This window comes from Electrophorus electricus, chromosome 11 (assembly GCF_041902795.1).
Source record: "Electrophorus electricus isolate QZ-2024a chromosome 11, ASM4190279v1, whole genome shotgun sequence".
Lineage (NCBI taxonomy): Eukaryota > Metazoa > Chordata > Actinopteri > Gymnotiformes > Gymnotidae > Electrophorus > Electrophorus electricus.
Window position 1 is genome coordinate 12,972,501 of NC_137507.1, and position 26,644 is coordinate 12,999,144.

General features: G+C 47.1%; 1 protein-coding gene and 1 long non-coding RNA gene across 13 annotated transcripts in view; one reads left to right on the plus strand and one right to left on the minus strand.

The window, feature by feature from the left end:
• grip1 (glutamate receptor interacting protein 1) overlaps nt 1–26,644 on the minus strand; it is a 187,150-nt gene that overhangs the window by 37,806 nt on the left and 122,700 nt on the right. For 9 of the 12 annotated variants that reach the window (XM_035528228.2, XM_081722731.1, XM_035528227.2 and 6 more), the window contains exons 2-9: nt 17,907–17,987; nt 9,918–10,053; nt 8,897–9,042; nt 8,512–8,595; nt 5,016–5,091; nt 3,933–4,078; nt 1,726–1,873; nt 857–1,026 (exon numbers count right to left, since the gene is read on the minus strand). In XM_035528228.2, coding sequence (XP_035384121.1) covers nt 857–1,026; nt 1,726–1,873; nt 3,933–4,078; nt 5,016–5,091; nt 8,512–8,595; nt 8,897–9,042; nt 9,918–10,053; nt 17,907–17,987 — 987 coding nt within the window. Of the gene's footprint in view, nt 1–856; nt 1,027–1,725; nt 1,874–3,932; nt 4,079–5,015; nt 5,092–7,280; nt 7,399–8,511; nt 8,596–8,896; nt 9,043–9,917; nt 10,054–17,906; nt 17,988–21,064; nt 21,341–26,644 lie in introns of those variants that run through there. The other 3 variants (XM_035528229.2, XM_081722729.1, XM_081722732.1) reach the window with 2 other exon arrangements.
• On the plus strand, nt 21,803–25,829 carry LOC145659921 (uncharacterized). Its single transcript, XR_014126093.1, has 3 exons — nt 21,803–22,687; nt 22,877–22,931; nt 23,089–25,829. It is a non-coding gene; the product is annotated as an uncharacterized LOC145659921 (long non-coding RNA).

Sequence of the window (26,644 nt, forward strand, 5' to 3'; positions counted from 1 at the left end):
CTGCACCTGATAAGGCATGACAGGGCAAACATTGTGCTACCCCTGAATATATAGACACCCCTTGCAAGAGAATTGCAGTCGTCATAAACTTTTGACAAACACCACGTCGCTCACGCTATCTCCCCGCACGGCAGGGCAAGGCTTAAATAAGACCTGTCGCCCGACGAATCGCCACCGTGACAGCAGACGCACGGCGATGCAGTGGAGCACAACGAAAGCCCATTCTTGTTCAAAGACCTGGACGTGCTGTCTAAAGGAAGTAGCATCAAAAGCACCCGGGGTGGGGGATGGGGGGTTGGGGGGGGGGGGGCTTTAGCACAAAGGCAAGTGTATTCAGAGAGGTCACACAGTGCAGCTGCGAAACAAATCCCTGTTCGTACTCACAATGTGGATGCAGTGTTTTACCTCTACGCTGAATGACCCACACATTTTTGTTTATTATTAGAGTTATTGTAGGGTTAGGGTTATTTTTGCTGCTGTTGTTGTTGTTGTTAAAAGGCCTTTCGCTTTTTCACTGGAGGAAATGGCACTAGAGGCTTGAGTGATTGTGGATCAAACTGTCGATGGAGAGAAAGGTCTCCCAAGTATCAGGAGTGAATGACAGACATTGAGCAGGATGTCAGGAGCACCGTACTGCCGTCTGGCAGCTGGACATCTGTCTGCTCTCCTAAGTGCTGATCGAGCTTATGACATGGGTGGTAGCTGACTTGGGCATTTGGTAAAATTGCCTGGGATCAGCGATATTACATAAAAGCACAAACTGCTATGACACATGATGGCTGTGGTGTTGGTTGGTGTGTACCCTGGCCTGTGTATGGTGTGTGTGTGTGTGTGTGTGTGTGTGTGCGCATCTCACCATGCTCCGGGCCCTTAAGGGCCAGTCTGGTCTGGTGGTGGGGAAGGATCTCCATTTTGACGTGCTCGCACGCACTGGCCAGGAGCTGCGTGGCCTCAGCCAGCGTGCAGTATTCCATACTCGTGCCATCCACTGACAGGATATGGTCACCGGCATGCAGTGCCCCGCACCTGCACACACAATGACATCACTTCCCGTTCAATGGCCTACCTCTCATAGTGCTGTAGTGCGGCTCTGTGAGCAGACCACCTCTCTATAAAATGGCATGGAGGACTGCGAACAGTGTGGTCTCGTGTGTGGGAGATGCGATATCTGCGAAGCGTTAGCTGTTCTCTCCTTGATGCCCCTCCGAGGAGAAACTCCTGAATCATCCGGAGCCGAGCCTGACGGGATGGCCTTCACTCGCTTAGCAGTCTGCCATCTTCATCACTCTTCTGGGCTTTTCTCTCCGCCCCCACTCCAGATGAGTTATTGAATTTCTATAATTAGTCGCTTGTGTTATGCACTTTAAACTTTCACAAAATCTTGTGGGTGGAGTCTCCCTTCCACTCGCCGAATTAATCAGAGGACAGTGCGAGAATAAGGGAGCCTGATGACTTCTCAGTGATGACGTGAGGACGTAAGGTGGTCACGGCCAAGGCTGAGCATGCGTGTGTCGGATGTGTGCTGCGCGAGGGAACGAGTATTGGGGGTGTGGATGTGTGTTGTTTGAGGGGGTAGGGATGTGTGTTTTAGAGGGTGGGATTGTTGGATGTTTGGACAATGGGGTGTGTGTTTTAAGGCTGGGTTTGTTTGTTGTTTGGATGGTGGGGTGTGTGTTGTTTGGAAGGTATTTGTTTGTGTGTGTTTTTTGTGAGTAGGTAAGTTACCTGTCAGCGATGCTGGCTGGCTTGACTTTGTCGATGACGATGACCTGCTTGTTGCAGTACATGGAGGTAGAGAGAGCCACTCCCAGACTGGAGCCCAGAGGTTTGGCCACTTCCACCAGGAGCGGGCCAGAGGCACTGGCTATGGAGTCTGGGAGGGGGAGAGAGTACAAACTGAGAAACAGGGAGAAAGCCACACACGCACACACACACACACACACACACACACACACACACACACACACACACGCACACATGGATGAACACACTCAAACAATGATTCCTACACACACACACACACACACACACACACACACACACACACACACACACCTCATTAGAGTGAGAAGGGCAAGTGGATGGGCCAGCACCTCTAAAAGCCTAACAGAAGTCGTTGCACCTGACGGCTTGGTTAAGGGGGGGGTGCATTAAAAGACCTGATTACACCATACATCTTAAAAACAGAGCAGGTGGAGGAAGTGAACGGAGGCAAATGCACACACTCACACGCGCACACACACACACACGCGCACAAACACACACACACACACGCTCTCCCCATATGCTACCCTACAATTCACCACATGCGCTGGAATCATTTGCTGCCCATTATGATGAGAAACCGCCGCTGTTGCAGCCCACAGTGCAGAGCCAACAGGAGCTGAGGAGGCTCTTTAGTGGGAGGGGGTGTGAGGCTGACAGATATGCACGCACGCACGCACGCACACACACACACACACACACACACACAAACACAAACACAGCTAGCATGCACTGGCTTAATGGGTAAAACCAGTGGTCTGACGCAAAGGGTTTTTCTACCGCTTTCCAAAATAACACCTGTCCAAAACAAAAGCCTCGGCGGCGGGAGAATGACGCTTCCCCACAGCGCTGCTCTTTAAAGGGCGCTGGGTCACAGGAGCGGGAGTGCTGCTGGAAGCATCACAGGTGGTCAGGGGCTGAGCTGGGAGTACGCGTTTCCAGTGGCTGGGGGCACACTGGATAAATCCGGTGACGGATGGCGCAGGAAGGCCTCCAAGGCACGACTGTGCAGGACGGAACGGAAACACCATGGCCGTGTCTCCCTGGCAGTCAACCTCGAGCTCCCCCCCACCCACCCCCACCGTCAACGCTCAGCCCCGACCGCTTGAGTCTGCTGATGGTAACTGATGACCGGCGAACGCCATCCGCCGCACAGAACCGCAGGTGCTGAAGATGGTTTCAGTCGCGAGCGTGTCCCGTCTGTAGCAGTCTGATGAGGTGCCGCAAAGTGTCGTCATACCCTGCTACCACTGCTGTGCTACAGCCTGCAGAGGGTCTGCAACTGGAAGCAGAGTGGTGTATTAGCAGAGCACGAAGGTTGTTTATCGTGATTTACATACACCCAGAACATCCTGGTCTCTGGTGGTTCTTCTTAATCAAGGCTTCTTTATTGCACACAAGATGAAAGGGGGAGGGGCAGTATTCAGCTGCCTAAGTGAATTTCAGAGACAATGAGACAGCCAGAGAGGTTCACCAAAGAGAACAGCTTTGGATAAGGAGACAAAAGGCTTCAGTTTATGAGCTTTAGACACCAGCCTAATGAAGCAATCAGAGCAACAAAGACAGCAGAGGAATTGACAAACTGCAGCATTTCCCTGCAGTTAGAACATGACACACAACGAGGTTCAAATGGTGAAAGTGTCCAATCGCCAATGCGACAAATAAATAACAAACAAAAGCAGCAGACAGGAGCCACTAGGGAGCTGTTGGCGGATAGTGCCGTCTGTTTCACTGTCCTGGCACAAGTGGAACCTCGCCACCCTTTCCACCCCCCCCCAATGCACACAGCAGGAGGCAAATCCATCACTTCTGGACCAGAACACAAAGACATCAGGGTGATGCAGCTGGCATCTCCAAACCTTACAACATTTCTCACTCATCTCACTTGCGCCCTCTCTCTCTCTCTCACACACACACACACACACAGGCCAGGGTACAAACCAACCAACACCACAGCGATCATGTGTCATAGCAGTTTGTCTCTCACACACACACACACACACACACACACACACACACACAAATTCTCGCTCACATCCAGCAGGCCAGTACGAAAAGCAATCATTTTTATTCACAATAATAATAAAATTTATAATCATAATTTTGGAAAGCAATCCAAACACGTGTCGGCTTGGCATACAGCTTGAGGAAAGAAGGCGGGACCTTACCCATGATGGACACATCGTACTCGATGAGGAGTGTGGCTTCCTGGCCGCACTGCTTGAGGATGCTCATGGCTTCAGCATGGGAGGTGCCGTGCAGGCGGATGCCGTCGATGCTCAGAAGCCGGTCCCCAGGTTTGATGGTCCCTTCCCTGATGTAGGAGTACACACACACACACACACACACACACACACCCCGACAACACCAGCAGTGGATCTTAAACTTGATCTTGTGCACCAACTCACTCGCCTGTAAAAAACCAAACCTCAAACGTACAGAGGCTCTGTGGGTGTGCCAGCAGGCCCTGTAGCTTTGAAGAGCTGCGTCACTGGAGGAAGTTAACAAAGCCCCCGACCCAGATGGCCATCAGAATGGCTAGCAGCACTCCCTCAAGGGCGCCGCCCTGCCCTCCCAAACATAGACCTTTTAGAAGGAGCAGCATTTGCCACCAGCCTGGTCACATCTCTACCTTAATAACCATGACACAAACCGAGCCTCTGATTAACCCCAGAGGCTGGCTGGGATAAAACTCATCTCCCGCACTTGACCAGTGTGACCAATGTTCATAAGTATCAGCACAGCACTGGATGGGATAAGATTTTTTGAAAAATCCTAATGGAATGTCAGGAGGTCGTGAAAGGGCATTAAGCCGACTCCAGGTCAGAGCTGGACAATTAACGAGGATCTTGGAGCTGTCCGTGACGGCGCCTTTCGCTCAGAGCTCGCACGGAACAAGCACAAAACCTGCATTCCCAGGCTGGTGGAGAATTTCGTGCAGGCTGAGAGGAGCCACGGCACATCCTGCCTGGTGCTGTAACAGGTTGGACCGATACCGCAGTGGCAACTGCATTAGGATGGAGGCAGTAATGTCAGAGGAAGACAAAGAATAGGAGCACTCCGTCAGCGGAAAATGAAATGCCCACACAGAAACGTGAATAGTCAAAGAGCTCCAGCAGGAAGAACGATATGGGCAGGGGCATCACGAGAATAAAAGAACAAGCTCCCGGGCAGGGTGGGGTGTTGGGGAGGGATGCACACATATATACATAATAGTGCTGAAGTCTTTAACATGGAGATGACTGGCTCACCTGTCAGCAGGGCCTCCGGGTCTGACAGTCGTTATGGTAACTGGGCGAGATTTGTTCCTGTCTTCATGGGCGCCCCCTATGAGGAAACGCAACACATTAGCACTTCTCCCAATTGTGCCGATAAACATATTTTGTGTGCTCTTGCGAGCGAATGTTTACTGCAGATACATTTTGCACGCAGCATCCACAGCGCTGAGACCCAATATTTCAGCGCTGCTAAATAGAAGCTATTTACTTAAAATGCAGGGTATATTTCAAATAGACGTTTTCACATTTTCTCATTCTAAAAGGATGCATAACTTTGGAAAACTGTGGCTTGCTAAATCCTGGGATAACATCATATCCTTACAGAGGCGTTCAAAAAAGATGATATAATCATGTCACTTCTTTGAACTATATTTAGGCAAAAAAGGAAACTGCGCTATTTTCTTTCTGCCATCAAAGGATCTCCTCACTCTGGATATGGCTGAGATGTGCCTCGTTTTGCTTTAAGCCCCAACTGCAGTTCAGTAAATATGAATAAACTGCACACAGTAAGCCCATCATTTTTTTTATGATGTTCCAAGCCATTCCCACCTGCTATCGGAAGCCTGGGACTGTGGGAGGAGAACGGCACTGGTAGCACACCTTCTGTTTGATGTATATATGAATCAAATAAACCTGCTCGGAGGTGTAGGAATCAGAGGGCCCACTGCGACCTACAGGGATCACAGAACCTTCTTCCCCCTGCCCAGTGTCACTGTGCTTAAACCTTTACACTGGAAGCAAAATTGTTTTCACAGTGTCCCTCATAAGCAAAGGTGGGGAAAAAAGTTTTAAAAGTATTTTAAATACATGCTCAAAAGTACTGAACAAATAAACAAGCAAACAAAAACAAAAAATGGTCCATGGCTGCTGGGCAATAAAGTCTCACAATCACAGATGAAAGACTCTTTTGATGGGTCCTTCCAAGTCAAGGGCAACTCTGCGACTGAGAGAGCCAGCCAGCTGCTTCTTTCTGGAGTCCACCATTGTGTAGTACCGCCGCAGCTATATAATGCATTCTCAATGTCTTAAACATAAAACCTTAAACATGAGTCACTTATCCTAAGAGTTGTGCAAATTCTTATGTATATGCAGCTGTGTTGAGAAAGTCACATGCCTATTGTTAACTGGCTTGCCAATAAAAAAACTTGAATGTTTTTTACTAAACACAAGATGAGATTTCCATCCAGAAAAGAATGGACTAACAAAACAAAGTTGTGGATAATAATTTATAATCACACGTTGTTTAATTATTAGTTTAATTCTCAAAAGTGTATGTAATATGGCTCAACACAGCCAGTAATTAAGGTTATTATGAATAACAGTGGATAACAGTAGTTTTGCATTAACGTTGTACTATAATGGAATTACTTGTTAAATCTATTAGCTCAATGAAGTAATTACTGGTTGTACACATAAATGTACACACACATAAAAGGCTTCTTAAGGCTTGTGCATCTGTCATCTCTTCCTCCTTATTCCACATAACCAATCTGGCTCTGTCCCCAAGACCCTTAAAATAGCTGCAGTTACTCCCATTCATAAGAAACCTGGCCTTGACCCAACCTGCCGTGCAAGTTATAGACCCAGTTTTGGCCTTCCTTTTTTTAGTCAAAGTGATGGAACTGTGGTAGCTGCCTGACGTCAGACATTTCTCACAATACAGTCTTTATGAGCCTTTTTAAACAGGTTTCTCTACTCAACACGGCACTGCATCTGCCTTTGAACGATTTGTAAATGACCTTCTGCTCACTGCTAATAACAGTCACATTAATATTCTTCTTCTTGCTCTGCATGCTGCATTCGATTCTAATTGATGATGATGTTCTCCTCTCATCCCTCTTCCATCAGCATATCAGGAACAGGATTGGATTATTGGTTTCGTTCACACCTCACGCACAGACCACAGTATGTTGCTATTGACGATGATCCCCTACAGCACCTACGGCTCAGGGATCAGTTCTTGGTCTGCTCCTTTTCATTCTTTACATGACACTGTTTGGTCAGATTATCTGTAGGCACAATCTAAATTTCCATTGTTATGCTGATTTATTTGTGGCATTATGTAAAATGAATCAGAAAACCTTAAGAGTGCATGCTTGATAAGGTTAATCACTTGGCAGTGTATCTGTCAGTGAAGCTAATGGTTTGACTTTGACATTAGCGTTCCACATGAAGGAAAACAGCACAAATTAACAGAGTAACATAATACACACAAATCAAAAATGTATATACATTTACCAAAGAAGTGGCTGAGAGTATCAGAAAAAAGTGATATCTGAGGGGTTCCAAAACACCAAAGTTTTTTGGTGACTTTGTGCGAGGTCCCCCGAGACTGCAGCCGGAGATAACTCAACATCTGCAAATACGATTGGAGTGCAATAAAAAAAATGACAAGTAACAACTTCCTGGATTAGTTAAATAAAGGCTAGGACAAAATATTAATTCTCTCGTTTTAAATTGAACTTTAAATTCAAAAGTGGGATTTAAAGCTGAAAAGGGCACATGGGCTTAATGGGTAGTTACCCTGAATGTCGCCAAAGAAGACTCTTAGCGAACAAGTCTGGAAACGGTACTAACGGGTTATTAATTATGAAAGCCGCAGACCTGGTGTCATGCAGACATTTGTTCCCTACTGCCAGTATTCACATGCAACACTACAACTCAGAGAATCCTGAGAATGGCTAAGAGGAGCAATCATCCAATCATCTGACACTCTTGCTCCTCATCACTGGATTACTAACATACAAACCCATCCAGATATGTTAGCATAAAATTCTAATAGAATGCATCCATGAATTCAACTTCTTACAATTAAATACAGAACGAACTGAAGTGCTGTTAGTTACGTAAACTTGCTTCTGAAATGTCTACACTACTGATATAGTCAATGTGAGGCCCACAACCACTGCTAGAAATCTTGGCATGCAGTTCGATTCCTCGCTCACTTTTATGTGACTAATTCGCTTGGCCTTTTTCCATTTTCGTGACGTGGCATGCCTCCAGCCACTACTCACACTTAGTGATGCCTTCATATTTTCTTACATTGATTATTGTAACTCCCTTTTTATTGGTCTTCCAGCTAAAATCATTAACAAACTCCATTTTATTCAAAAGTCAGCAGCTGGTGTGAATCTGCACACATCATCAGTACTGATGAGCTGTACTGGTCACCGTAGAATCCCGTATCCAATAGAAAATACTCCTGACTACATTCAAAGCCCTTCATTGGCTCCTGCTCATCTTGTGGAGCTCCATCCCTACCACTTGCCTGCTTCTCTCACATACTGTAACAGCTGCCTACTTACAGTCCCTTATACTAAACTCTGGAAGTCTCTACCCCTCTCTATGAAACTGCGCTGGTCATTCCACCATTAAGTCTCTACTGAAGACTTTCCTCGTAACAATATTTTTGTCTTTAAATGTTGTTACATTTTAAAATAGTGATACAGGAGACTTGGAGTGCACGTACCTCTGATGACAAACCCAAATGTGTTGCCCTCTTTGTGCAGTGTCACCTCAACATTTTTAAACATCACTCCTGAACCTTGAACAGCTGTGGGGAGAGAAAACAATGGCACCAGAAAACACGTCAGCTGTAGGACGCTTTTACTGTAAGAGGCTCCCACCCTAATCCCTATTCCAACAGAAAAAGTCTTTATTACCATTAACTGATGGTTAAACATAAGACAGCTTATACTTTCCTATGTTGCAATTAAATATGAATAGCATTTCAGGTTATTATGGTCAAATAAAAACATGCTCAATATATAAGGCATCTGCTTTAAAAGTCCACTGTAGATCAACATTTCACCATGCAATGTCACGGCAACTCTAAAGACTAATGGGGAACTCACAAACAGGCGGGAGCTCGTATTCCACCTCCAGAACGACCCTCTCGCCCACGTTCTTCAACAGACTAATGATCTCGTCATGGCGGAACTTGGTCAGATTGATGCCGTTCACGGACTTAATGTAGTCTCCGACATTCAGCTGGTCACTTCTACGTGAGAAGAGAGGGCCAATAAGGGAGGAGAAACCAACAAACGGTGATTGAAAGAGAGAGGGGAGAAAAAGAAAGGTGCAAATTTGGGGCAATGTGAGGTGAGAGGAAAGAGAGGGAGGCAGAGAGAGAGGTAAAAAGAGAGATGATTGAGCCAGGTGCAACAAGGAGCTTTGATAGCAGTCTGAGAAGATGAATAAAGGACTTTGTTCTGAGGAATCATCCACTGAGGAGGCTCTCCCTCTCTCTCACAGGCGCACACACACACACACACACACACACACACACACACACACACACACACACACACACACACACACACACACACACACACACACACACACACACATTTGAAAGCCCTCCAATTCTTAGCAGATTGTTGACAGATATGAAAAAGCAAGTGTGATTTGGAGCAGCTATTTCCAGTGTTTTCAGATCTACAGAGTAAAGGGCTCAGGGTTCCATGTTAACTCAGTTCTTGCGCAGTGTGATATCTCCATTTTTAAGCATTAACAAAACGCACGGATAAACACAAAAACACGCTAATTAAAGCAGCCAAACAACATAAAAACAAATCCAGGTTTGTGTCTACAGTGGAAAACACACTTGTAAAGGAATAAAACAGTACATGTGCATGAGATCCTGTTGCGTGTGATTTGTGTGATACAGCCCCTCACTGAGCCAGAGCTGATGATGTGTATGATGAAATGTGTGTGTGTGTGAGGAGGTGACCTCTGGGTGCGTGTTGGGCAGTCTGCATGCACTCCCAGCTCTGCTCTCTCCCCGCGCACAGTATTGCTGAAGCCCAGTAATTTGCCTGGAACACAGCCATCAAAACGCAGCCCTGACTGGCCAACCCGGGACCGTGAGCCTACCTGGCCGCGATGCCGCCCTGCCGGAGGTTGGAGACGCGGGGCTTGCCGTCCTTGTCCACGCCGCCGGAGACGGTCAGGCCCAGGGTGGTGCCCTCCTTCTTCATCAACTCCACCACGCTGGAGCTCTTGAACTCATCTGTGGGGGAGCAGGAGGAGGAGGGAGGAGGTGAGGAGGAGGAGCAGCGCTGGCAGGAGGCGAGCAGCGCGCAGGGGCAGAGGAGGCCGCCGGCCGCCATGCTGGGCCCGTCTGCACCGCACCGAGCTCAGGGGGGGAGAGCGGACATCCGGACGCAGACGGTCCCAGCCCAGCACCTCAGCCGAAGAACCAGTCTGAGCCTCTATCGCCTTTTCTCTCTCGCTCTCACTCACTCACACACACTTTCACACACACAACTGCCCTTTTATAGCTCTGACCAGTAATTAGAGAAACACTCAAGAGGATTGAGGCAGAGAGGGAGAGGGAGAAAGAAGGAGACAAAGAGAGAGGAAGAGCGCAAAGAGACACAAAGAGAAGACAGAGAATCGAGAATTTTGAGGAAATGGAGAGACAGGAGTAAAGAGAACAGTGGAGAGTTGTGAGACAGCAATACTGCCCAGGAATAAAAGGGGGGACGAAGACGTGAGGCAGCATGAATTTCTCTCTCTCTCTCTCTCTCTCCCTCTCTTTCTTTCCCACCCCCCCTCATTTATTGCTGGTCAGGCAGACACGTCCACCTCCTCTCCACTCCATCGACATGCTGTCATTCAATCCCTCCCTGATATCATCAAAGCTACATTACACAGGCGGAGGAGCACTCACTGTCGGCAACCCCCAACCTCCAGCTCCTTCAACCGGCGTCAAACACAAAGTTCTGCCTCACTTCTCTCCCATCTTCAGGGGACGAGGGAGCACACTTCTCTCACTCTTCCCCGTGCTCCTGCAGTAGAGTGGCAGTGAGGGGACGACGCGGCCTTGCATACCCTTCAGGCTGCAGATGGAACAGTCGTGCTGAAGTTCGTGCTGCAGGGGGGATGCTAATAAACGTCACACTGGCTGCGAGGGGAGCGGAGCTGCTGCTGTTCCTGCCGTAATTAACCATGTGAGTGAGAAGCTGACGGGCGTGCATTTCCCAGCCTCACGGCGCAGTGCAGTTCACTTCAGGAAGAGACACTCTCAAATTAGATCACCGACACCACAGATCACTTTAACACCATGAATGTCACTTTTTGTTAGAATGTCACTTTTTATGAACCCTACAATGAGTGGACATCTATAATAATGGCATCCTTGGAATATGTCCATTAGCTATCAGTCATTTTTATTTCGCTTAAATCCACATGTGGAATGAGAATCGCAAAGACTCACTGAGTCACGCTGGTGGACACGGTAGTGTGAGCTCAGCCATGGTGGGGCAGATTCTTAATGTCCCTCATCCTAAACGGGGCCATGGTGGGGTGTGGGGTTAGGACGTCGAGAGGGGGTCAGTGGGTTGGTCCACGTTTCAGCTGCCGTGAAGGGGCAGAATACTGAGAGCAGTGTCACAGCGCTACAGCCTGTCCAAAGCTAAACTAACGTTTTATAGGAATACCCCGGAGCAACAAATTGCCCGTGTGTGTTTGCGCCAGAGAGATTCTGGCAATGACAGGAAATATACATGCCATCCTAATGATAAATCGGCCAAAATATTCAATGAGGAAAGTGATGAGTTTTGATCCAACACGTGGATCTAGCAGGTTGATGCATGCCAACATTTGGCTGTCATTTATGAAAGAAGTGTCTTCGGTTTGCCTTCTGATTTCATCTAATAATTTGTTTAACATAACTATTCTATTCTGATTTTTCAGACATTTAATTACAGAAGTACAAATGCAACTGTCCTAGACCCTCCTTTCATCTGAATGAGGTGACTGTGAGACTGTCATAGGGTATGTGACAATACCAAATTAAGCCCAAAAACAAACAATTACATTTTCAATAATCATAATATAAAAAGCAAAGTTCCATTGCTCCAAATGGTTGCTGTCTCATCGTTTAAAACTCCTATTAGTACAACGAGACTACTGTGGTACCTCCACACTTCACACCTTCACACTAGTGGGAGATTCCTGTGGGGCAGCACATGCCCTGTCCGAGCCAAACACGGCACGTTCGGGCATCACCCAGCAGGAAGCAGAGGGCTCATACCGGGCAAACTCCCTAGCACACGCAGCGGGGGCCAGGCAATATCCCGACCCTGAGCTTCAGGAGTCAGAACACATGGACTGATGCTGTGCTATCACTATGAATCTCAGCGTCGACTGTCTGGAAAGAGCACGGCTTTCAATTCGCTGAAGGTTCAGCCCAATATTCTGGCTGTGGCCCCAGGGACAGACCCCTGGCACGGGGCTGAGGTGGAGGTGTAACTGCTGGCTTCATCGGGGCAGTGCAGAGCATGATAAGTTCATCCCATCGCTTGCTCCTGGTATGGCTCTGTTCTATTTCAGCACTTCCTTCCTTTCCATTCAGCCGTTTTTCTCTCTCTCTCTCTCTCTCTCTCTCTCTCTCTCTCTCTCTCTCTCTCTCTCTCTCCTAGGTAATCTCCTAGCTGCCTGTCAGCGTTACTACGGTGACCAGGCTGGGCATGATGGCTTTTTTTTGTGACATGAAAGATGATGGAGAAGAACAATAAATGGTGGCTGACCGCTACTGACCGCTCAGACAGACCGACCTGGCAATCAGAGAGGGAGGGGGGAGTTAGGCAAAGAAAGAGAAATGGGTGCGAGGAAGAAAGGAAGTGCTTAATTAATGACTCTGTCTGTGAGCTGTAATGATCAGGTCTAAATCATATGACGACTTTGCTGGGGTCTGTGCTACCAATGCGCGGGCGAAGGGCAGGCGGGGACAGCCTGCAGATGTATAAATCTCATCTAATGGCACTGATAACATACACCATTTAACAATACAGTTTAATCTCCCTCGATTTTTGCCTCACTGTGCAAATGCAGCCGAAGGAAGCTGAAGAAAGCACAGCCCACTTCAGAAAGGAGCCCTGGGTGAATATGAACCATCTTTATCACAACCATCTTTTGACAAATTGCATGTGTCAGGGCCAGTTTTTAATGGTTATTTCTCACTGATATTTAGCATGATCACGAGCTTAGAAGATACATGACAGCAATATGAATTTCCCAAACCCCATTACAAAGGCAACAGGATAAAAGAAAGCAATGTTATAACACCGGCAATGCTAGTATAATTTCTATATTACCACAATTACCATACCATCAAAGACCTGCAGAACTCATTCATGACATCAAATTAAAAACTGAAAGTGACAATTTTCTGTTGGGGGCTAAAAGTTAAGATGTAATTTGATAATTAATTGTCACTTTGTTTATATTCAATCATGTACAGGCTAGACCTTATTAAAACCGAATCTTACAGCTCCCATTCCAGTGCATTTATAAAGCTGTCCATACTCACTGGAAATTCAGTGATGAGGTCATTATAGTTCATTTCCATGTTAATGTAATAATTTTACAGCAGCAAGTGAGAACAGCCGTCCTACATCATGAGCAGAAAGGACTCTATACATACATACATACATACATACATAGCTATAGTGCACACGCACATGCACGCACGCACGCACACACACACACACACACACACACACACGGAAGTGCAAAAGTCACAAGTATGAGACTAGAGTGAAGTTCTATGATGAATTACATTTGAATCTCACTAAATGATTTTTGAACTGAATCAGCAGATTGGAAAAGTGCTTATTTGTATGTACATAGTATCCTCCTGAATTAGTAGAACTGTAATTAGATCAATCTATGCTTGGCAGGAAATCAGAGTAAAACAACACACTTTGTTTACTAAGTAATAATGCATTCATTTTCTTATCAGTTTTACTAAAATAGAACTAGAAGGATGTTATATTGTTTCTTATGTTGCATATTTTAACCTCTTCAACTCTTTCAGCTTTATTATCAGTTATTAATTTTAAGGCATATTATTCAGTAAATGCTATGAATTATTCAGTAACTACAGTGAAACCTATATGAAAGGTTTATATGTTAATGAATGAGGAATACAAGTCATGTGTCACCAACTAGAATCTAAAAACTGCATGACAACTTGGGCAGGTTGCCAGGGCCTGAATGGGAGAAAGTTCTCTGGGTTCTACTCACAAAGCACTTCACCACAGGCCAAGAGCTGGCCAATCTCCATTCAGGCCGGAAGGCCAAGATCAGTGGAGTTTATTGACCTCCACACCTAATCCCAGTGATCTCCATGTCTTCTTAGGAAGAGGACAACCACAAGTACACCTGCACCACCCACAACATGATGGAGCTACTGAGTACAGCATTATCACGACCTTAAAGTAAATTACTATTCATTATAAGCCATTTTCTTACTATGGCTGGAGCTGACAACTATAGTTAGCCACAGTACACTAACTGCAGCGCTGTATGGTTAAAACAAACAGCCTTATCTCGCCTTCGATTCAACAGGGGGAACATCACCACCTGTGATTCATCATCTCGCTCAACTGGGTCATGAGATTGCTCATAAACCACTGGGTCACACCAGCTTGGAGATGGAGCCTTGCAAAACACCGGAGAAGCGCCGGGGGCTCGTCTGCTTAGGTGCAGCCGTGACGCTTATGAGCGGTCGAGGAAGCATTTGGCTACACGGGCCAGACTAACTGCCACTGTCCATGAGCTGTGAAGGCCAAAGGGTCCGCGCTGATTGAGACATGCTTCATGTTGCCACACGCTGGGCCCTTGGCCAGAAAAGAGTGCCTCCAGCAGAGGGAGGCCCAGCTACACACAGCTGGCCTGGAAGGCCAAGCGCCAGCGAGTGACTGCTTGTTTATCACGAGGGCATCAGGTGGGCCCACAGGGGACACGGGGCGTGCCAATCGCACAGTCGTGACAGCCTCTGGCCCCAGGTGGAGACTCCCAACCAGCCCTCTGCACAAGGACGTTTCAATTCAGGACCAAATCAAAGAGACCCTGGACACAATCGCCACAGAGTCCCCACAAAGGAGCTTTTCAAATGACTTCAATCAATGCACATTACAGGGTGAACTACAGGCTACAGGCTCATGAAGCACTGTGTTGGTACCTGGTAACAGACTGTAACAAGTATGTGGACATGCTGACACTCCGAAGACATTACTAATAAATGGTTTTGGCTTAAGGACAATATCACAATGTCCCTACTCAACAATACACTCCCTGTTATTAGGGGCGTAACAATACATTGATTCTGACTGAGGCATCAATTCTAATTGCTATGATGTAATTCTATGGATCCAATGTAAATACATATCATTTTAATACTACATAGCCAATAAAACATTTCAGGGTTTATTAAAATTCCTTCTCCTGTGTCATGGGCAGAACGATAATAATCATTGTTGATGGTGGACAGCAGACAGATTATTTATTTAAAATCTTAATACAAGCAGTGCTTAATAAATGTTTACCGTCACCCTGATTTTAGTGGAGATATCAAAATAAAAAGGTAAAGTTTGTTTGCATCGATCATATTACTGAGAGCAATCGCATTCTATCGTACCATTCGAAATGTCACAAAATATTAAATGTGCAAACTGAAATTGTATCATATTGTGGCCAAGTCTAGGGATGCTGACCCCAGCTCTGGCTCTGCCCACCATCATGCTGTTAGGTTGCAGCACACTGCTTTGAAAATGCTGAATTGTTTAGAGAGAAGCACTTCCTCAAACTCCCAACTCTCCTAAACCTTCTCTAGACCTCTCCTATACTAGTATATTTTTCTCTGCTCTGTCTGAAACATTTTTCTCTCTCTCTGGCACGCACGCACACACTTCATTCCTCATTTACTCAGTGCTAACATTGCATTTATATACAAGAGTATCCTACAGGGATCCAGTAAGGAAGAGAGTAGCTCACAGACAAGTCTATTGGTGCATGTGTGAAGAGTTCATTTCTTTGTCCAGAGTGCTGGCTAAGCTTCTAGATACTTCCAGAATGCCTCATCTCTCTTTTATGTTTGCTTGAAGAGCAGGTTATAATTTTCTGAAAGCACAGATGTCTGGGGAGGGAGGGGGTGCATTCATTTACACAATCACACTCTGCAGTCTGAGGCAACAATATTTTAATTCTGCCATGCATATTCAAGTAAAATTGTGGTAGCTAAGTTTAGGTTGTGACCTGTAGTGGAATTATCATTTGAGAACTGTCAAATGGCTGTAGTGGTTTGGCCAAAGTATTGGGGGGAGGGGGGGTGGGCTACATGCCTTGTGTTTCGGAAAAATCCTTTTTCTTGGTTTTCTAAAGTGGAGTGCGTGATCTGTAACTGGGAAGAGATCTCTCCGCTACTCTCCCACTCTTGATGCATCCAAACACCCTCCGGATTTCCCGAGGATTTTGCCGAGGGCATCGGAAGGAGAATTCTGGAGCTCCACCCTTCCCGAGCGTCAGCGACGCATTTGTACACTCACGTGGTGTCTGGTGAGGTGTCGGGCGGCAGGGCTTTGTGTGTAGCGGAGGAGGCCAGCTCTCTGCACCTACCACAGCAGTCACACCCAGCACGCTGAAAACAATCAACCCACCTACACCTACTGAGCACAGTAGGGGCCTTCAGGGAAACTTCACTCCCCTCAGCCCCAACCTCCGTTCTGCTGAACCCCAGAAGTCAGTTTGCATTAAAAAACCCATTTTTAATAAGTGATCCTTGCAAATGGAATCATTATTTGGCTCATGAGTAGGCAAAAATGACAATACAGCATAAATAAGCAAATGGGAACACGTCACTGCTTAGACCTAAAACACAAGTCAGTGCACTTGGGCACCGAGTCCCAATCAGTTGCTAATGCAGCAATAGGGACAGAGCACTTTATTAATGCATGTGCAAGGTCTTAGCTAAGCAGCAGAAATGCTAGAAGGAAAAAGGATTCCACATTCTATAAATCAACCCAATGCAAAAGGATCAGAAAGGCAAAAAGTGCTTTTAACCAGGAAAAGAGCCAAAAGATCTTGAAGGCAGAAAAACACCTCCCAAAGAATAAATGTAGATGCTACATTTCATATCATTAGATATGAAGCTATGAATTTGCACACAGGGCACAGGGCATTAAATCAGCTCTCTAATTTGTGTTGAGAAGGGCAACACAACGAATTCAATAAGCATAACACTCCTCCTACACACGTTCTTTGATGGTACACTGCAAACACTGACAGACAGTATGCCCCAGCCTTCTGATCACTTATTAAGCTGACACCCAATATCGAACTGAACACTGTGTTTCACACCACCGCCCCTGCCCAGGCACTGACAGCGTAGAACACGGCTCCGCAGCGCCGGCAGTACAAACTGTGACTAATCTCTCTTCAATTGGTAGGTGCAAAGCACTACTCCAAAAAAAAGCCCAAGCCCGCAGGCTATCGCTACGTCCGGACGCTGGCCGGGGAACGCAGCCATAAGCTTATAGCCATAAGCTATAAGCTAACTGCTTCTGAAGACAGGTTTGATGTGCTTGGCACCTTCTACTGGGAAATTAAACCACATGCATGCAAACACGAACACACACACACACACACACACACACACACACACACTCTAGTTTATATACACAAACACACAAATGCACACACAATCTCACCCACAGACAGCTTTCCACCATATGGAGTTTTAAAAGGTAGAGGCATCTCACTTCTCACGAAAGGAGGCAGGTGGGTGGGGGCAGGGATTCAGAATCTGCTTCGCTGCCCTCGAAGCAGATAAGAAGTCCATACTATACACATGACTGACTCTTGACCTTTTAAAAAATAGTATTACTAATTTAAATTTTACCTGTGATGGTGGATGACACAAAAGCAGTTTGCGAAAAAGCCATTGTTAGGCCTGTGTCTTAAAACAACTGTACAAACCAACAGCAACAAAATATACAGACTATTAGCAAACTGATTTCGATAAAATAGTTGTCTGGTGTAGCAGGTTCATGTGAGGTGAAAGGTTACAGTGGATACCTGGAATACTCTGTCTTCTGATGGCGAGAGCGCCATCTGGTGGTCTGGAGGGGTTGGAGTGTTTGGTGTAGGGCCCCTCATCTATAATACACAAAGAGAAAAATAATCCTCATCAGTATAGCAACAATCTTACAAATGCATGCACGCATGAATGCACGGACACACACACACACACACACACACACACACACACACACACACAGTGTTCTTAGACTGATGCCTCACACAACCAGTAGCTGCTTGACATCACAGGAGCCTTCACGTCCATGTATTTATGCGAATACCCCCACACATGCTTGACACATTCTTGTTATCTCACTCACAGAAACCAGCAGCTTCACACATATGCAGACACGCACTTGCATGCACGCATACACACACGGATACGCACATCTGGGCTACACAGTGGCAAATGCCAGGGACGATTAGCACCCTCAGCTCACACAGGGAACAGACCGAACATCAGGCTGCTGGTTCCTGGTGGAGATGCAGAGTGAGAGAGCGTGTGTGTGTGTGTGTGTGTGTGTGTGTGTGTGTGTGTGTGTGTGTGTCTAGTGCTGCTGGCCACCAGGTGCATTACAGCACATGCTCCAGCTTTGAACCCCAGCTCTGAGCTCAGGGCAGCTGGAGTAATGGCACTCTCTGTGACGGACCTGGAGCAGGGCTTTGACTTACCTGACTGCAGCACAGCAGGACGCAGCTCATTTATTACATACAGGCAGAGAGGCGGACCTGCCGCTGTTTGAACTGTAGGCCTCGTGAAAATGACCATATGTCCTAACAGGCAGCAGACGGAGAGACTCAGACAACAGCCCAAGGGCTTGTGCAAACCACACACATTTAAGTATGCATCATAGAGGTATGTAAACACAGACACAAGTAATATATGCTGTTGGAAAATATTCCTGCGGGCTGGTAGAGGAGGAAAGGACAAGGACACGCATGAGTGAGCGCGCGCGCACATCCTCCCAGCAAAGTTTCGGATCACATAAGCAGCATTTAAATGACGACCAATAGGCCCGTGACATCCGTATCTCACAGCCACAGCTGGAGGGTAACATATTCTGATTCTCCTTTCAGCCTTTTCCTGAAACTGCACTGTAGTCAGAAGTGCCTGGGTCCTGAGTCACAGCACTGTCCTGAGTCACGAGGGGCCTCAAGAATTAAAAAAAAGGGAAGAAGAAAGTAAGAAAAAACAACACAACACATGTTGAACTCTCTCGACTTCTCAGCCTCGGATTCCCCAACCGCCATCTCGTCTCTCGCCAATAATCCTGTGATCATCCCGCAAAGAGGGAAGCTCCGGGCCTAATCCCAGATGATCCCAAATGCAGATGAGAACCTGGAGGTTCTATTTGCTGCTGAAGTTGGAGAGAAAAGTGCCGAGTCATTGCTCAGCGAAGGCGCCGAGTGTGGTGGCCGAGGCAGCCGCAGCTGTGTGCTGAACACACTCGGCACCGTCTCCAGTGGCTGATCATCGTGGGACAGCATCCAAGTAGTAAAGCCACTTCGCACATTTCTACAAACCAGCATGAAGAACCTGCAGACATTGCCTGCAGATTCAGACACAGAGGTCTGTCCGCAGTTCCTTTTCTTCCTTTAGTCAAACCAGCGAGGAACACAGACTCCACCTGGGACGTGCTCCGAGGGCTTCGCGACCCGGCAGCCAGGACGACCCGCCTCCAGTTGCTACGGAGGCCAGCGCCGGCGTAAACCTGTGCAAAACGTATTGCGATGTCAGTTTATTGTGGGCTTTAATAAGCGTCAGGATGACTTCTCCAAACGGGACTGCAAGCCCACCTCAGCAACAGGGGGAGCAGCTTCATCGGGGGTTACATCTGACACCACGGCGTCATTTAGTTGCAACCGATAAAGCAAGCAGGCGGGATTTGGTCATCGGCACGCGACTTCACAGCGATCGTGCGGAACGATGGGAGGGCTAAAGCACAGAGCCACGGGTCTGGCTTTATGGGAAAAAGTCTCTCTCTTTGGTAGCAGACAGACGTGTTACAGAGCCACACCGTCAGATTAATTTCAACCTTAAGCTTGAAAGGAAAAATGAGAGGCAGGACGTCTCGAGCACACAGAACATCTGTGGATCTGTCCGTTCGCCTCTGGGAGAGAGGGAGAGAGACAGAGCGAGACAGAGCGAGACAGAGCGAGCCAGAGAAAGAAAAGGTGAAAGAGAGCCGCCTGTGTCTAAGGACCTCAGAGCAGCAGGGCTTTTATAGGAGCTCAGGATGCTGGCACCTGTTAACTGCACGCCTCTCCTCTTTTTAATAAGAGCTTTTCAGAATGAGCTTGTGCGTCTCTCCCTCGGAGTACTGAAATAAACACACTAAAACATTCATTTCAAACACTTGCGCGGAACGGTAGGGAAAAGAAAAAGATGGAGCGTTTTCCACATGCCAAGGTCCACATTCCAGAGGACATTACTCGCCCGTGTCGGCAGGGACACATCCATCCCCCTTGTGGTTCTCTCTGCCGGCTGACAGGGCCGTATGTCTCTGGACATGCAGATGAGACGTCCTGGGCTGGAGGGCTCGGCGTGGCACGGCGCGATCGATGCGGGGCTGAGTGTTTACCAACGTCCCCCCTTAGTCATCGTCATGCGCGATGAGCCAGGCAAGCCCTGGGGTCAGGGCAGACCGAGCACGCCGCTGCCACGGCCTGGCCTAGCCTCTCGCCCCGTACGGTTACACGGAGCTCATCTCGTGGGCTTAAGGAGTCCGAGCCAGATGGAAGCTCAACAGGTCAGTTCGTACGGCGGGGGTGCATGGGAGTGGGGTTTAAGGGTCACCACAAGTCACACAGAACTTTATCATGTCACACAGCAATAACACTTGTGTTAAAACACAACTAAACCAATCCCAGAGATCAAAGTCAAAAGCCAACATACAGTTATTTTACACAACACTAACACGTTTACTAATGACCTGGTTTAGTTTCATTTCTTAATGCCTGTTAGAGAAGCTTGCTCGGTTATTAGCGGATGTCCAGCGCAGGAAACGAGGCACGGCGTGCACTGTAATTTCATCCGCCTTGCTGGATTTAGCAGCCCTGCAGGAGCAGACGCCTAACGATTGACCAGCGGGGCGAGGTCGCGTGCCATTTCCAGCGTGCGCTCGACTCTTGCACGCCTCTCGCATGCTACTCACCCGTGTCACAACAGAATGCTGGACTCAAGGCAAACAGGAATGCCATCGTCAGCGGCGGCAATGGCAGAGGGTCGCCGTGTTGGTAGGGCTCCAGGAACAGGGCAGCCCTGTGCCTTCCGGGCCGTGCTGTCGCTCCGACATGCACGCACGCACAGGCACACGGGCCGGGAGCGAGGTGCGTTCACGCAGGGCCCCCCAGTGGGGTCTGAGGAGTCGGAGAGCTCCCGTGCTCAAGGCTCCAGGACTTTGGAGGAGCTCAGGCGGAGACGTCAGCAGCTAAAAGGAGAGCAGCAACTTAATGCGGTAACAGGAGGGCGAGGAGAGAAGGGGGATGTGAGAACGTCACATCAACTGCAGGCGCCCCTGGGGGCCCTTACAGAGGGGAACACAGGTCAACGACTGGAACATGCTCGGACTGCACGAAGAGGGGAGGAGCAGCGCGACAGGACAGGAAGAATATGAGATCCTTCAACATCAGAGAGAGGGAGAGAGGGGGAGAGGGAGAGGGAGAGAGAGAGAGAGAGAGAGAGAGGGGAAATAATTGTTCTCAGTAGAAGATGAGAAAAGAAAACAACTCGAGAGAGAGAGAGGGGAAATAATTGTTCTCAGTAGAAGATGAGAAAAGAAAAAGAGAGAGAGAGAGAGTGAAAGAGTGAGAGTCAGAAGAAAAACGGATGGGAAAGAGAGAGTGGGAGTGAACGAGAGCAGAGAGGGTGAGGTGCAGGGCTGACATCCTGCCAGGTCAGAGCGGACTCGGTCATGCATATCAGCGCACTCATTTGGGGAGGTGTGGGGAGATGGAGGGCACAGATGAAAGAAGCAGAGAGCTTTTGGTCTCCCTCTGTCATCTGCGCTGAATGGTAATGAGCCTGGGCCTCTCTCGCAGGGTCCACGCTGCCCACGCGTGCTTGCCGGCACTTCGTTACGACCGCTTCCCAAACCAAGCTCCAGAATGTCTGTCTCACAAAGGCGACGAGTGGTGACAGGTGCCCAGCTGGACGTTACGCCCCTCAACACGCAGCTGGACATAACGCCCCTCGGTACGTGGCTGGATGTTACGCCCCTGCTTCTGCACCGCCACAAACTCATAAGCAAGCCAGAGAAAAAGCAATAGGAGGCCTGCAAGGAAGTCGCTGTTTCACGCAGAACTCATGGTGCCTCACCTGCAAGTTCGCTTTGAACATAATCATAAAATGTCGCACCATAACAAACCCATTAAAAATGCATTATCAGTGTTTTCCAAAGTCACAATGGAATAAAGTCGAGGCAAGAGGCAGACTTTATTGAGTGTCTCAGCTCTGCCATGCCTGCCCAGGGGAACAGGGGCAGTGGTTCTTTATTTTTAGCGATGAGCTCAGACTATGCATTGACTGACAATGATGACACCAGAAGGCTCCACTCTAATGGACTGCACTCTGTGTGTTTTGGTGGGGGGGGGCACATGAATACCCAGCAGCAGAACGTCTGTCTCTCCTCACTTCTGAGTGGTGAGGTGGGAACATACTGGTCTTTTAAAGTCCATATATTTTGACATGGCAGCCTGAGCAGTCACTCTGGTTCATGCTCAGTTGTGTCTGTCAACTTTCCAACTGGTGATGGAGCTTCTTCAGTGCACTTTATTAAGTAAGTAGGTAAATCTTTATTTATACAGCTCTTGACTAGAACAAGTTCTTTACTATACAGTACAATAAAACAATAAAATCCAACACTCAAAAAGTAGTAAAAACATAAAAAAACACACCAACATATTTTAAGAGCTACTAAAAGCAAGAACATAAAGTCTTTTAAAATTGTTTTTGTTTTTTTTTTTAGACATGGCCCGAGTCTGAGTGTTTGATGTCAGTGGGGAGATCGTTCCAGTTTCGGGGTGTGAGACGTAAAGGCGCAGTCCTTTGATTTTAATTTGGTTTTTGCGGGACAGTTAATGTCTCCTGATCTGAAGACTTTAACGTTTTTACATTATGAAGAGCTCAGCAATGGATGCTGGTATGTGAACACTGTAAAATCTATTCTGTGTCTTACAGGCCACCAGTGGCGAGAGGCCAGCCCAGTTGGAAGGCGCTGCCCGTGTTCTGTCCTAGTGAGAAGAGGGGCTGCCGTTTTGAACAACATGAGGCACGCCTATCTGACTCAGACAGCTGAACAAGGCATTACAGGAGTCCAAGCGGCCGGCGCGAAGGCATGAAGCATTTTTTGATGTCTAGAAACGGTGGGGGATTTCTCATTTGTGCGGATGGTTCCAAGTTGAAAGAAGCAGGACCGAAGAAGCCGTGTGAGTGAACGGGACGACAGGTGACAGGATGGTGGGCTCCTGAGGAACCAAGTTACAAGTCGTAAGGAGCACAGCTGAACTAGTAGACAGTAAAGCAATAGCAGCTCTTGGGTCACCGATCATGTTGAGGGCTGGATTAGCGTGCGGCGCACCATTTACGACGCAATCAGTCTGAGATTATGCTTATTGGCAGCAAACTAATGTTTGAAATAAGCCCTTTTACATCTCTAATGTGTATTAAAACAGGTAGCAGGTCATTTAAATGAAGATAATGAACCTGCCACCTGAACTTCCACTGATGGTTTAGATGATATGGGCCATTATTTTTCACAAGTTCCTCGTACTCTCCGAAAGTCATCTGTGATGAGCACCATTACAAAAAAAGCCTAATTCTGCTTTTGCACAGTGTTTTCTCCCCTGACATTTTCTCTGCTGTGAAGAAAATTTCATTTCCAGGGCACTGATTTTGCATGCTAATGTCCACTTCTCTGATTGGCTACTTTAACCCATTAATCAACGCGTTGGGGTGGACATTATGCCATGGAGTGTGTTCTGCTGGGAACTGAAATAATTGCAAAGTGAGTGTTTACTTGTGAAAGATGGAACATTTACCTATTTAAGTGGGGCAGGATGTGACCTCACATCATACATCACATCGACTCTGTGAACGCTGCAGCGATGGACATTTCACGTTTGCCGATTTCCAATCTTCTATATACACTGACATGTCGCATGTGTGTGTCAGGGAGAACGTGGAACTGCGTACTCTCTCCTTTGAACCAAACGTCCAGGGAAAAGCAATGTTCTCCCGGCTGACTCCGCGCTACGGTTTGAGTGGCGTAACAAACACACAGCACGCTGAGCATTCTCAATGGCTAACTAGAACACAAGAGAATGCAAAGCTTCAGCCGTGGTTTAGATGGCAGCGGGGGGGCTGTGATGCTGTATAGTGTATCTGGGACACAGAACTGACATCGCGGTAAACTCTATGATCCTGAACAAGCTAGTGTCAGATGAGCTATGAAATACAGACTAGGAGAGAGAGAGGGAAACAAAAGACACGGGAAAGTTTATGGCCCTTTAGACGAGTGCTTTTCCAACGGCATAGCACAGATGTCATGGCGGGAACTAAAAGCCAATTAATCAAGAACCTACCTGTAAACACAATTCCAAAAGCTCAAAATCAGTTCATCAGTAATGCATCTCTGTCTGCCACAAGCAAACTATTGACTCAAAAACATGTCAGCTTTGCTTACAATGAAACTTATGGATTACCAATGCAGTAAAAAAAATAAATTCAAACTATAAGTCTTATTTATGGAGATACAAATGAGTTTTCCTGACAAACGTACAAATCAAACATAGTAGTTCCATGGGAAGAATCTTTTAGACAGACAGAAAAACAACATCACAGTATCTCATCTCTGGTCTAAAATGCTTCATCTCCATTATGGGCCATAATCATGGAGATGAAGTAGAAGGAAGACATCTGAACATTAGGACTTGTCATTACTATTCATGGATTCAAATATAATCTAAAATAATCCAAAAATAATGCAATGAAAACTCACAGTCTCAAATGAGAATGTAAGCAGGATGCTCTGGTTGCTCAGGTCCCCCACTTACTTAAATGCTTGATGTGTTTTCTTCAGCTTTACCACGACACCAAGGAGCTCATCTGAAGCATGTTTTTTTTCTGACAAGGGAAAAAGCAACTTCAAGTGTCCTATTAAATTGTTAGGCCACCAGGACACACCAGAAAGATCTTCAGTGCACCTTGACACAGATTCTAGAAGTCTCTAGAACTGTACTGGAGAAATTCTTCCTAAATATATTTAAGATTTGCCTGAGAATCACAACACAACAGTACATTTGCTCCTTAGGTAGTATAGGTGAAACCCGCAAGTGTTAGTGTTTGCTTATGCAAACCTAACAGTAGAAGCTACTTAATACAGACTAGTGTGTAAAATGTGCAGGGTTCATACAGACGAGTGTATACGTTTATGCCTCAGACAACGATATCCCACAGCACCATTAGATGCCACAGCACAGCTATGCTTTATTCGAGCGGAATCTCACTGACGAAGTCAGTCCAGAGCCTCAGGGATCTCCCTCAAAAGCTTTTCCACTGCTCCAGAGCTCCTGAGTGTACTGTGTCAATCGCACGGCAACTAGAGGACGAGTCACCCCGTGACCAGCACCTGGCCCTTAGTCTCCTGTGCCCATTACACAGCATGGAGCAGCTCTGACCCAGACATCAAATGCACTTCTCTGGTGGGGGGCCTGGAAGGTTGAGGGCAGCCTCCTCAGCCTGACCGAGTGCCAGTGTCCCCGAGGCCCAGTGGTGACCCACCCAATAGCCCTGAACTCCTGGAGCTCATGGAATTTCAAAGAAGAAACTTTTGTGTAATAATTTCACTGTGGACTGAAACCATGCAAGACAGTTTAATGGTGTAAGAACCAGGAACCCTTTAAGCGGTTATTGGTATACGGTTTTTTAAATCAAGAACTGTATGTGTTGTTATTGATGCATGGCTTTCTAAATAAACATGTTATTTGGTATCATTTCCGAGCTCTGACAACATTGTGGAATGCTCCAAGTATTTGGACAGGCCTTCCTTAGAAATGCATGCCTCGTAGGATATTCTAAACTTGTTTCAAAGATGTAGACCCTATTAATACACACAAAGATGTGCCATGCTGCTTTGATGTTTACCCGTCTTTATAATCACTGATCTCGTGCAACTCAGCAGTAAACTGAGGAGGAAGCGCAAGTGCTGTGAGCCAGCCGAGAGCGGACACTTCAGGACCATTCTACTGGGCACAAAGAGATGTTTGATCTCGTAATGGGATCAGGTGGCTGTACTGGCAGACCAGTGGGCTGCCAGGTGAGAGACTACCAAGTCGAACGGGGACACTGTGGCCTTATGGAGAACCTGAAGCTCTTTGTGAGCCACAGGGGCGCCGACAGGCACTCGTCATTCTCCAGCCGTTGGAAGTCGCGTTATTAACTAGCACATGTTCATTCGTCCATGAAGCCTTGAAATGCTGGTGCCAGAATGAAATGAGAAGAATGACACAACCACCTTTCCTTTTTACGCCACAATATATACATTTCAGAGCGGCGTGAGAGTGCAGGGCCAGAAAGAGAGATGCATTCACTAGGACAAAAGGAGGATGTTCATGACGTGAACAGTGAAAGCCATTTGCTTGCATGGATGCCCCAAGAAACGGTCAGTGGAAGCTGGGGGAGCCAGTGAGGAGGTAAGTGGGCAATTCCTCGCAGGCCGATTCCTGACTTCATCTAC